The sequence below is a fragment of the Nyctereutes procyonoides genome, unplaced genomic scaffold, assembly GCF_905146905.1.
Source record: "Nyctereutes procyonoides isolate TBG_1078 unplaced genomic scaffold, NYPRO_anot_genome, whole genome shotgun sequence".
In the NCBI taxonomy this organism is placed as follows: domain Eukaryota; kingdom Metazoa; phylum Chordata; class Mammalia; order Carnivora; family Canidae; genus Nyctereutes; species Nyctereutes procyonoides.
Window position 1 is genome coordinate 3,077,759 of NW_026575044.1, and position 12,306 is coordinate 3,090,064.

General features: G+C 37.6%; 1 protein-coding gene across 2 annotated transcripts in view; it reads right to left on the reverse strand.

Annotated features, from left to right (window-relative positions):
- TIPRL (TOR signaling pathway regulator) overlaps nt 1–12,306 on the reverse strand; it is a 37,244-nt gene that overhangs the window by 7,436 nt on the left and 17,502 nt on the right. For both annotated transcript variants that reach the window (XM_055324306.1, XM_055324305.1), the window contains exons 5-6: nt 2,568–2,663; nt 509–571 (exon numbers count right to left, since the gene is read on the reverse strand). In XM_055324306.1, the coding sequence (XP_055180281.1) occupies nt 509–571; nt 2,568–2,663 (159 nt within the window). The remainder of the gene's footprint in view (nt 1–508; nt 572–2,567; nt 2,664–12,306) is intronic.

The following is a 12,306-nucleotide window of genomic DNA, read 5'->3' on the forward strand; positions in this document are numbered from 1 at the left end:
AAAGATTAATAACGAATTTGCAAAAAGGTATCACTTTTGAAGCAACCTATTATAGAATCCTACAGGCTTGTAGAAGCCCTTCACAAGTCCCAGAGGAGAAAAAAAAAAAAGGAAATTAGGCCAAAACAAGGTATGGTATAGAATTACCACATTTTAAGAATAAAAACATAGACTGGGTAGAAATTATAGGGTGACAAAGTGTTACATGGAAAGAGCATCCAGCTGGTCCCAGGTGCAGACCCACCACCAAACAGTTGCATGACACAGAGTGAGTCACATTTTCCAGAATAAAATGTGGAAATTAGATCAGATAATGGTTCTGGTACCTATACCAACTGGAACTGGTTTTGCATTGCAAGTGAGTTCAGAAAAGTTATGCTCCAGGAGGATTTATCCCATAGAGGCTTATTAGGTGAATCGATAAAATTTAGGGACACAGATTTGGATGGAAACATACAAAATGAAACATTAAAAGTCGACTTCTAAAAGCTGATATTAAATACCGTACCATTAAATTAGCAATTTTGCTCTCTCGTGACGTATATTCTCGTAACATGTAGGTCTTGTCGGCCTATGTTGAAAAATAAAAGAGGGTTGGAATAAATCTATTTCTATGGTTACAAAATCCTTTCTGTTACACAAAACTGCCTATGACAACAGGACAGGTTGCAAAAGCAGTATGGAGTCTGACAAGAATATCTAATTCTGCAGTGAGATAACGAATTCTCACAAGAATTCTGAATTACTAATGCCAATCTCTGTAAATCAGTGATTATCATATGTAAACAGATTTAATAATTACCATGTAAGAGAAACATAAGCAAGTTTTACTTTGAAAAAATATGTATATTTGCAAACGCGAAATGCAAGAGATTTTAATACTACTTAATGTTTGAATGGCATCTTTTCCTTCAGCTGTATTATCATCTACCTTCATAATCATGGCTATTCTCATGTTTAAAAAAAAAGGCTAAACAAATTTTATTCTCTCCCATTTCTACAAAATTCTTATCAAATTCCTTATTTAAGAAGTCACATATTTGGTACTTCAATTTTTCTCATTTCCAACTTTTCAAAGTTAGGTTTTAGAAAGCAATTTATTACAATTTGTTTTTTGGTGGAACATTACTCAATATAAGAAAAATCACACAAGATTAAAGTCTCTTAAAATTTTAATCAATAGATACATATTTTAATTTTTTATATTAAGGAAAGGAAATAAAAAGATTAATGTTCACTAAAAAAATCAGATAATAGAAAAGTATAGAGCAACCACAGCTTCTATAGATAATACTATCCTTAACATTTAGAAATTTCTATACAAAATTTTATATAGATTCATACTCACTTTTTAAAATTCAACACTGAGAGGCATATCTTTATACATCAGTTAAGTATTACTCTCTGCCACTAATTTTAACAGATGTATACTTTCCTATTACATGGATGTAAATTAAATAATTCATATTGGTGTCCATTCAGTGGACCTTATGAAGCTCCTTCCTTCTCTCCTTTTTGCTATTTTAAACAATAGCATTGCCATGAACATCCATGTGTGTGTGCGTGTAAAATATATACAATTGCCTGATTAATATTTGTGGATTACTATATATGAGAATGTTTTTAGGATACATTCCTAAGAAATACTGTTGATTTAAAGCATAAAATTTAGATTTCATCTTTTTCTGAGGCAGAAAAATGCAGTCTATCTTTAGTACCTTGGTACCACTTTTAAAAAGAAAAAGATCACAGTTACCATGTTATTTCAAGGGAAAAAATCCACCTATCCCCAAGAGCAGGATTTGGGAAAACACCAATTCAACCCCATCCTATTGGGTTCAAATCTCACTTCTGCCACCTATTAACTGTAGAACTTAATCTCTTTGCTACAGATGCCTCAGCTATAAACAGAAATAATGACAGTTTTTATTTCATAGGGTGGTTATGAGAGTTCACTGTTACTATCACTGCCCTACTGACACTGGTATCTCTTCTCTAATTCACCATTCTAAATGATCCAAATCAGAGGTTACAAATCCATTCCAAAAGGATAGGCTGCTATAAGCTACTAGAATTTCCATGACTCAGTTTAAGCCTCCCTTTTTTTAACACTTTTTTGAAAACCTTGTATGTCAATAGTTTCTACAAATGAAGTACAGAGCTTTGAAACTTTAGAATAACTACCAAAATGATTATGTGATACAAATATCAGGAGGCCATGTGATTGGTATTTTTAATATCAAGATATTATATAAACAATACATATGATAAAGGTAAGAGGGAACAGTTTTCATAAACACAGATCAAGTATACATGAGATTTTTTTAGAAGCATCAGACATCCCCTACTGGGGAGTGTCTTTAGAAAACATTTTTAGCTAACAGAATTTTCAGAAAAGATGTGATATTTCATTAACTGGGCAGTCAACAGTAAATGTAGAACACCCAATCTTAAAGGTTAGAATGACTGCCATAAAATATAAAGCATTATTTCATTTCAAATTCTCAATGAAACAACATGAACAAGCCCAACATCAACTAGTATATTCATTATATAAGAATAAATACCTCATGGTAAAGTCTTGTGTCATTCATTCTGATAAGCACCCCATCGATTCTCAAGAAAAATCGCAACAGCAGGAAAAAGCTAGAAGGCATTACTCTCTGAAAAAACAGTAAGGTAGTATTTTAATGAAAATTAAATGTTATTACTCTGCTAAAAGAAAATAATTTTTTTTTGAAATAATTTTTTTTCAAAGGCATCAGAGGAAGGCTGAATAAGCAGTATATAGAAATCTCTAAACTAGAGGTTCTTTGTCATAGCTTCAAATAAGGTTCAATATATTGTATTATAATATAAACATCCTGGCTTCAATTTCTTACAATAGAAAAATATTTTTTAGGTCAAAATATATTGAAGTTAAAAAAGACTTTAAAAATACCTAAGCAAAGTGCAAATTACAATGTTCACTTTAAAAACTGACAGTACTTACAGTAAATGTCAACACCGGTAATACCAAAATGAAATAACCTATTTCTTTGTCGTTGCTTGTCTCTTACTCACTTTACATTAAATAAAGAGAAAATTTAAAAAAATAAAAAATAAAATAAAGAGAAAAGACCTTAAATGGAATGGTCTACTTCAGCGCAACCAATTAAGTACTATTTTATACTGCCAAAGACTGATTTATCAGATCATTATATGTTCTTAACATCTTTCATCTGTGTCATATCTACACATTTGTTTTCCAAGTATACACAATTGAAGAAAGTGAGAAAGCCAGGAATAGCATAGAGCATGAGGTTGGTCCTGGAGGCAGGGAAAGAGGGGCTGGATAGTGTTTTAGATCTTCAAAAAGAGTATTTTGGGGCAGCTGGGTGGCTCAGTTGGTTAGGTGTCCAATCCCTGATTTCAGCTTAGGTGATGATCTCAGGATTATGAGACCGAGACCCATATTGGGCTTCACACTGGGCATGGAGCCTGCTTAAGATTCTCTTTCCCTCTGTCCCTCCCCACCATCTCTCTCCCTCTTTTTAATAAAGAAGGAAAGAAGAAGGAAAGGAAAGGAAAGGAAAGGAAAGGAAAGGAAAGGAAAGGAAAGGAAAGGAAAGGAAAAAAGGAAAAAGGAAAAGGAAAGGAAAAAGAAGAGAACAGAAGAGAAAAATGTTGGGGGAACCTGGCTGAACCTGGCTGGCTTAGTCAGTAGAGCATACAGCCCTTGATCTCAGGGTCATGAGTTCAAGTCCCATGTTGGGGGTAGAGATTACTTAAAAAAAAAAATAAAGGCCATTTCTTTAAAAAAAAATGCTTGACCATTTACTAAATAAATATTTGTCTATTAACTGTCCAGTTCTTACTATAGTAGGTCTTGAATTTATATAAATAAAAAGATACAATCCCAATCATCAGGAAGTTTATCAAGAGGGAAACAGAGAAAAATGATGTGGTAGCTATAGTAACAGGGGTATGCACGGGTTCAATAAGCACTCAAAGAAAGAAGTACCTAAGTCGGCTGGAGAAAGAGAAGGCAGTGCCAAGTGACCATGGAAGGAAGAGCTGGGGTGGGAAGGAGAATTCCACAAAGAGGAAAAAGTAGGTATACAAAGTTTTGAGGCATCAAATAGGAAGATATATTCAGGGAACTACCTACAACTCCATACAAGGACAGGGCAGTATTAATGAAGAATAAAGAAATAACAAGATAACCCACTAATAATAGTGGCTTTACTGCCTAGACAGTCACCAGCCACAGGCTAAGCTCTCCTTCCTTAGGACCTTTTTTTGTTAAGATTTATTTATTTGATAGAGAGAGCGGGGGGTGGGGAGGGTGGGAGGTGGGGGGTAGAGGGAGAGAGAGAATCTCAAGCAAACTCCCCACTGAGTGCAGAGTCTGATGCGGGGCTCTATCCCAGGACCCTGAGATCATGACCTGAGCTGAAAGCCGAAGCTTAACTGACCAAACCACCCAGGTGCCCTGCCTTAGGACCATAAGGCACGCTTTTGCTAGACTTAACACTTGTCTTCAGAGCTCAGTATAAATGTCACTTCTACAGAGAAGCCTTTCCTACCATTCCATAATCACAGTCAATTTCTCGTTATCTTCTCTTCCTTATAAATTAACAGATTTATAGCTATATCTGTTTGTGGGTTTACTTGCTTACAGCCCACGTCCCTCCACTTGACTGTAGGCAACATATCAGTGAGAATATCTGTTTTGTGCCATCACTGTGTCCCTACTGCCTAGACAAGTAGCTAGTAGTAGTAGCTAGTGCTTATTAGCAACTGCTAATGAGACAGGCTAGAGCTATTTTTTCTTTTTTTTTTTTAATTTTTATTTATTTGTGATAGTCTGGAGAGAGAGGAGGAGAGAGGCAGAGACCACAGGGAGAGGGAGGAGCAGGCTCCATGCACTGGGAGCCCGACGTGGGACTCGATCCTGGGTCTCCAGGATCGCACCCTGGGCCAAAGGCAGGCGCCAAACCGCTGCGCCACCCAGGGATCCCTAGAGCTATCTTTTCTGGAAAAGGTTCAGTCATACTGCCCTCTGATAGGATTATCAACAACAGACTGAAAAAGCAAGACTTAGAATAAAGAAGATCTTGGAGGAAGAACCTGAGCTGTGACCACTTGCTGTGTCACAACACACGGACCAGGAAGCAGATCATTACTTGACAGAGTGCTATTTGTAATTACTGGAAAGAATGGAAAGACTGGTAACATTTTTTCAGATTTCCAAATTAGTTATTAACAGTCACACTGGGTACAACACAGGACATAAGCTTAAGTATCATTTCAGCACACAGAGGAGAGACTAGGAATTAGAAGACCAGGTTCTAGTCCCATTTCCACAATTCAACTGTATATTTTAAGGCAATAGTTCTCTTGTAGGGGAATATTTGGAAATTTTTGAGGGTGTTTATCAAAATGATGAGCAATTGCAATATTTTGCAGAATAAGACCAGAGATGTTAGATGTTCTAAAATGTACAAGACAATCCTATAAACAAAATTCAATCCTGCATCCCACAAAACTTCCAAATATCTTAACCTGGCATTCATATGGGTTAAACAAAACAAAACAACAATTTATATTGATCTGATCTTGGAATTTAATTCCATATTATATATAAATGCAAAATTCACTCAATTTCCAGGAACGCAATTACCTTGTAAATCAAGGACAGATTATACTTGGCTTTACTTGGAACTTTATTTTAGGGTTGTTCACCATTTTTTTAAAAAATCGCCATCACCAATGGCAGTGATTGTGTTATGAGAGTCACTGACTGACACCTCACACCTCTGCCAGCCTACACTTCTTACTGTCATATTCACAGTGATTCATTATGCAAATGTAAGCCCCTGACGACTTTATGTCTTTAGTGCAGTCATATTATGCATTTACAGACCAAATTACGTATTTTATTCTAAATCAATTTCCCTTTATTTCTCTTTTATAATTAGGACATTATGTTAATTTATTGGAAAGAAAGTAGGTTATATTATCTATGAATTTCATTTCAAGGTAGTAAAAGGGAGGGGGTGCTTAAAGTATTTGGTAAAACAACAGTGGAGCAATGAGTGTAATCAGGTTGAGAACCACTAACTTAGAGCAAATTATTAGCTAAACCACCCAAGGTCTCCTTCATCTATAAAAACAGGGGATGTGAAGAAACAATTTCTTAGGCTCTGTCTCTGTAAAATATGACATTTCAATAGGACTACATTCCAACAAAAGCTACATCTGCAGAGGCACTGTGGAATATTTTGTCCCCCAGCGATGAAAGATATGTTCCTACCTGGCATACTCAGACTCTTGGATTCTTAAGTAAAACATAGAAGCAGAAGATGGACAACATTCCCTCCTCACTCTATACTCAGAACAGAACTAACCATTAGCTGTAAACACCATTATGGAACATAATAGCACTGTCAGTATTTGGGAGATGGGAAATTTATTTCCTCTGAAACTTAAAAATTTACTTATTAGCATGAAAATAGATTTTCTTTAGATCTTTGTCAGAGGAGTCCTATCAACAGTAAACCCTACCAAGGACAGTGTATTAGAACACAAAATCCTAACCTAAAAACAAACATTACAAAAGAAGCTAATTTAGAAAACAAAACAAAAACTAATTTCTGAAGTATCTTACAATTAGATATAGGTAATACCACTCACACAAAATTATCAAAACTCCTCAGAAACTCACTAAAGCAAATCCAAAAACATCTCAGACCTCACGGTGCACAGAACTCTAAATCTACTCTTTCTCCCTGGGGAGCTGTGCCACAAGAATTTTTCTTTTTAATTAAAATTGTCTAGGTTTCGAATTAAAAATTAAGATGGTAAAAACACTTCAAACCCTGAAACAATTAAATAAATTAAAAGCAACCTAAAAGGCTCCATCTAACAATATCAGGAATCTAAAGGAAGTTACTTTGCTTAACATAAGTGGCTACCACATTTCAGGATCGTTTCTTTTCAGAGTGTTTTATAATTACTATAGAAATTGAAAAACCAAACATTCATAAGCAACAAGCTTTACAATTCTAAAACAAGAGCTTTTTAGCAGTTTTCTGGCCAAGGTTAAAATACCAAATAAAGGCAATGAATATTATTACCATTATCCCAGATGATTCCAAGAAGGTTTTGAAAGTGAAAGGTATCTATACAGTTATCCCTTGAACAACAAAGATGTGAACTGTGCGAGTCCACCTATATGCCGTTTTTTAAATAAATACCAGTATAGTACTGTAAATGTATTTTCTCTTCCGTATGATGTTCTTAATAACATTTTCTTTTCTATAGCTTACTTTATTGTAAAGATGCAGTATATAAAACATATAATATGCAAAATACGTGCAATCAACTGTTTATGTTATCAGCAAGACTTCCGGTCAACAGTAGGCTATTAGTAGTTATATTTGGGGGGGAATCAAAAGTTATACAAAGATTTTTCAACTTCTGAGGGAGGATTATTGGTATCCCCAATTCCTACGCTGTTCAAGGATCAGCTGTTTATTCCATACCCCCAAACTCCTAGCCACAGGCAAAGATAAAAAGTAGTCCTTAAAATTTTATACTTATTTTTAGAAGTTCCTTGGAGAGCTCTGTTAAACTAAAAATAATCTGAGATGGTTCACATTTTATCTGAAAGCAATTGGGAAAAATGTAGATTTTAAGTCAGAAAACACTCTTTGTAAAAGGCCAATTAAGTGGCCGGCCTCAAGCAAGCTTCAGTGGAAAGGACCTAACAAGGGCTCTGGAAATGACTGTCCTACTTCATTCTTGATAATGTGACAGCCTGAAGCTATTAGCGATTCTCACAAACAACCAGTTCAGAAAATACTTCAGTATCAGTGTGTTCTACTACCAGGTCCCTCCCTGGTCTGACTGGGTAATTTATACACCTGAGACTCAGATCGGGATCAGCTTCTCTATAAAACCTTTCCTGGCCTATTCTCTCCATTTCCACGTGTCTACCCAGCTTTCTAGTCAACATGCATACAGCAATTGTACTATGGATAGTCAGAGAAGAAATATTCTTTGTCCCATAGTGTTAAGGGATAAATAAATCTTGAATCTGCCTAGGTAATTCTGATAAAATTCCAGGTTTGGGCATCACAGACTAGAGGCAGGCTTACCTACATCCTGTCCCCCCTTTCCTCCTATCACCATGGAAGAAACATCTCTTCTATCTAAGGCTACTCTTTCCTCCCATGATCTAGATCCTAGAATATTATGAGCCAAGGCAGAGTCAAACTGATCTACTGTGATTCATCTTGGGCAAGTTACTAAATATCTCTGACCCTCCATTTCTGCCTTTTTTTTTAAAATTTTTATTTATTTTATGATAGTCAGAGAGAGAGAGAGAGAGAGAGAGAGAGAGAGAGGCAGAGACACAGGTAGAGGGAGAAGCAGGCTCCATGCACCAGGAGCCCGATGTGGGATTTGATCCCGGGTCTCCAGGATCTCGCCCTGGGCCAAAGGCAGGCGCCAAACTGCTGCGCCACCCAGGGATCACTCCATTTCTGCTTATTGTGTAGAATTTCCATAAGGATAAATGATATAATATAGATAAGTATCTAACACGGTGTCTGTAAAATAATAGAAAATATATATATTGGTCTCTGCTTCTGGTGCCTGACAGAGGGCTTCTATAACGCTTTTAAATTCTTAAGTGAGGGGATCCCTGGGTGGCCCAGTGGTTTGGCACCTGCCTTTGGCCCAGGGCGCGATCCTGGAGACCCGGGATCGAATCCCACGTCGGGCTCCCGGTGCATAGAGCCCGCTTCTCCCTCTGCCTATGTCTCTGCCTCTCTCTCTCTCTCTCTCTGTGACTGTCATAAAAAAAATAAAATAAAAATAAAAAAATAAAAATAAATAAATTCTTAAGTGATAAGAACACTTAGGAACATCTTTTGTCCTAATGAAGCAAATCTAAGTGGGCACCTGGGTCGGGGAATTGTCCCCAGGAAGACCAAGCCATGATCAGAAGCTTGGATTTTCAGTTCCCATGCTCACTTTCCAGAGACAAGAGAGGAGCTGGAAATGTAGTTAATAATTGACTATACCTATGTGAGGAAGCCTCCATAAAATCCTGATAGTATGGGGTTCAGAGAGTTTCCAGGTTGGTGAACACATATATATACCAGGAGAGTAATGTATGCCAATTCCAAATGGGCAGAGGTCTTGCACGTGGGACCATCCCATACTTCCCATGTATCTCCCATCTGGCTGTTCGTCTATATCTCTGTAACCAGATCCTTTAATAAACTGGTAAACGTAAGTCAGCTTCCCTCAGTTCTGTGAGCTGTACTAGCAAATAATCAAATCCGAGGGAAGAGAGGGGACACCTGGGTGGCTCAGTGGTTGAGTGTCTGCCTTCAGCTCAGGGCATGAATCCTGGGGTCCTGGGATCGAGTCCTGCATTGGGCTCCCCATGGGGAGCCTGCTTTTCCCCTCTACCTCTCTTTGTGTCTATCATGAATAAATAAAATCTTAAAAAAAAATAAGGGAAGACGTCATGGAAACCTCTAATTTGTAGCCAAATGGACAAAAGTTGTGGGTAATCTGAAAACCTACTACTTATGGCTGGCACTGAAGAGGTAGGGTTGGGGATGGTAGTCTTGTGGGTTTAAGCCCTTAACCTGTGGGATCTGACACTATTTCCAAGTAGACAGTAAGTTACATTGTAGGACACCGCATTAATGTCATAGAATTCTTGGTGTGAGGAAAAAACCTACACATCTGTCAGAAGCATTTTGAGTGTGAGAGTAAAGAAGACACGTAGGAGGAGAAGACTGTAGTTCTTCTAATCCGGTGCCTCACACACAGCTCGAAGCCTTCCTCTTACTCCCCTCCTCTGAAACCTCACTCCATTCATTTTCTCCCCTCTCTCCACAATGACTCCTTCCTGTGAGTACCTGAACATGATAGTCTTCCCCATATTTAAAAAAACAAAAAGCATGCACACCTCCATCAACCTCCTGTCCTCTCTTAGACATTTTCTGTTTCTTTTCAACCAGGGAAGGTTTTTGGAAGTTTGTCTCCACCTCCACATCTTTCACTTACCACCCTCCCCCCCACCATGTAACCTAAACTGCACTTGCCAGCATGAATAACAATTATCTTACTTGCTAAAACCAATAAACAAGTCTAGTGAACACCATCCCATTCTAAGATCTCTTTACTGCATGATACTGACCTTCATGACCTTCTTGAAAAGCTCTGCTTCCTTAGCTTCCCAGGCACCACCATAAACTATGTTTATATTTACCGGGCTAGTCTTTGCTTCTATAGAAGGAACTTCATTTGGGGGGGAACCTGGGTGGCTCAGTCGGTTGAGCATCCGGGTCTTGATTTTGGCTTAGGTCATGATCTCTGGGTCTTGCAATAGATGGAGCCCTGTGTTAAGCCCCACCTCTGGCTCCTCTGTCTGCTTATCTCCCTCCATCTCCCTCTGTCCCTCCTCTGCTCTCCTGCAAACATTCTCTTTTAAAATAAATAAATAAAACCTTTTAAAAATAAAGGGAACTTCATCTGTTCATACCCTACCACTAAACCAGGAGCTATGGCATTTATTTATAGCACTATGGGTTAGGTTGTTAGAAAGAAACCAACCCAAAACAGACACTATTCTAATGAAATCGTTCCAGGCATTCTTAAAATACAACCCTATCACACATAACTTTTAAAATTACACAAGACAAGGGGAGGTCAAAGGTGTCTGGGTGGTGAAATCTGTTGAGCGTTGGATTCTTGGTTTTGGCTCAGGTCGTGATCTAAGGTTCATGAGATTGAGCCCTACGTGGGGCTATGGAGCTCAGTGCAGAGTTGGCTTGAGATTCTTTCTCTCCCTCTGCCCCTCCCTGCACCTGTGCACGCTCGCTCTCTCTCTCAAATAAATAAATATATGTTGTAAAAAAAATAAAGAGTTATACAAGGTAAAAAAAAAGAACATGTTAAGATGATGTTACCCTTCAGTTTGAGACTTAGTCACTATTACTCTGGTACAAACATAATTTAGGCCCATCCTCTCCCACTCCTTCATCCACAAAAACACATGTGCTCCCCATATAACTACCCACTTGTATACATCAAGGAATAGCCACCTAGTTGGATACAAATGCACCCAAATATAGGAACTCATAAGGAACAGTCCACATAGTCAATTAGTCATAGTAGGTGGGTAGGCAAGTGGAAAGGTGCATGACTGGGTAAGTTGGAAAAGTGAACAAATCTAAATGACAAAAGCTAAATTAGGGGGGGGGTTATAGGTGAACAAGGGAGTAAGGTACTAATAAAACAATTATCTAATGGTAGAATAATGATATATATCAGATGGTACAAAGAAAACTGTCACTAATTAGTTTCATGACCTTAGATAAACTAAACTTTTGGGCCTTGTCTACAAAACAAAGAAACTAAACTAACTGATTCTTTACATGTTCATTATAATTCTAAAATTGTGATTGTATAGAAAAACTTGACTTTAAAACATATTGCTATTTTGATTTATTGTTTTCATTCCTTATCATTTCAATCACAACATCTACAATCATGCTCTAAGAACAATTGCTGATGCTGGAGCCCTGTCTTTGACAGACCTTATGGTAAGTGCTATAATCGAGGGGTTTTAAAAAAGCATTTATAGGGGTCTGGCAGAGGAAGACTTAATTCTGCCTAGGAGAGCTGCTGTGTGCCTTACAGAGGACATGACATTTTAGCTTGGTCTTGAGGGATAAGGCATGTAATACAAAGTCTCAGTTGAAGTTTTTCTATAGTGTTAGAACCCCAATTATGAACTACTTGTAAACACATAGAAGTAACTTCTAATGACCTATGTATTACTTTTTTTTAATTAATTATTTTAATTAATTTTTAAAAAGGTTTAAATTTTTTTTATTTTACTTGAAAGAGAGAAAGATAGTGAGAGAGAGAGAGAGAGAGCAGGGGGGAGAGGGAGAAGCAGACTCCCCATTGAGCCAGCAGGTCGACATGGGGCTCAATCCCAGGACCCCAGGATCATAACCTGAGCCAAAGGCAGATGCTTAACTCAGTGAGCCACCCAGGTGCCCCTGTTATTCTTTTTAAACATGTTCCACCAATAACATTGTAAATGGAAGTGGTGTGTCCTCCAGATAGAAAAGAATACAAAGGGAGAAGGGAATTTACAAATGTCGTTTCTGGTTTCCGCCTTTGTGCTGAAGATGGAAGTGCTATTTCTGGTACACTGAAATTCTAACATCCATGGTGCTGTCTGCAGATCCTTTCATTATATAGTATTTCATTCAACAGTGAAAA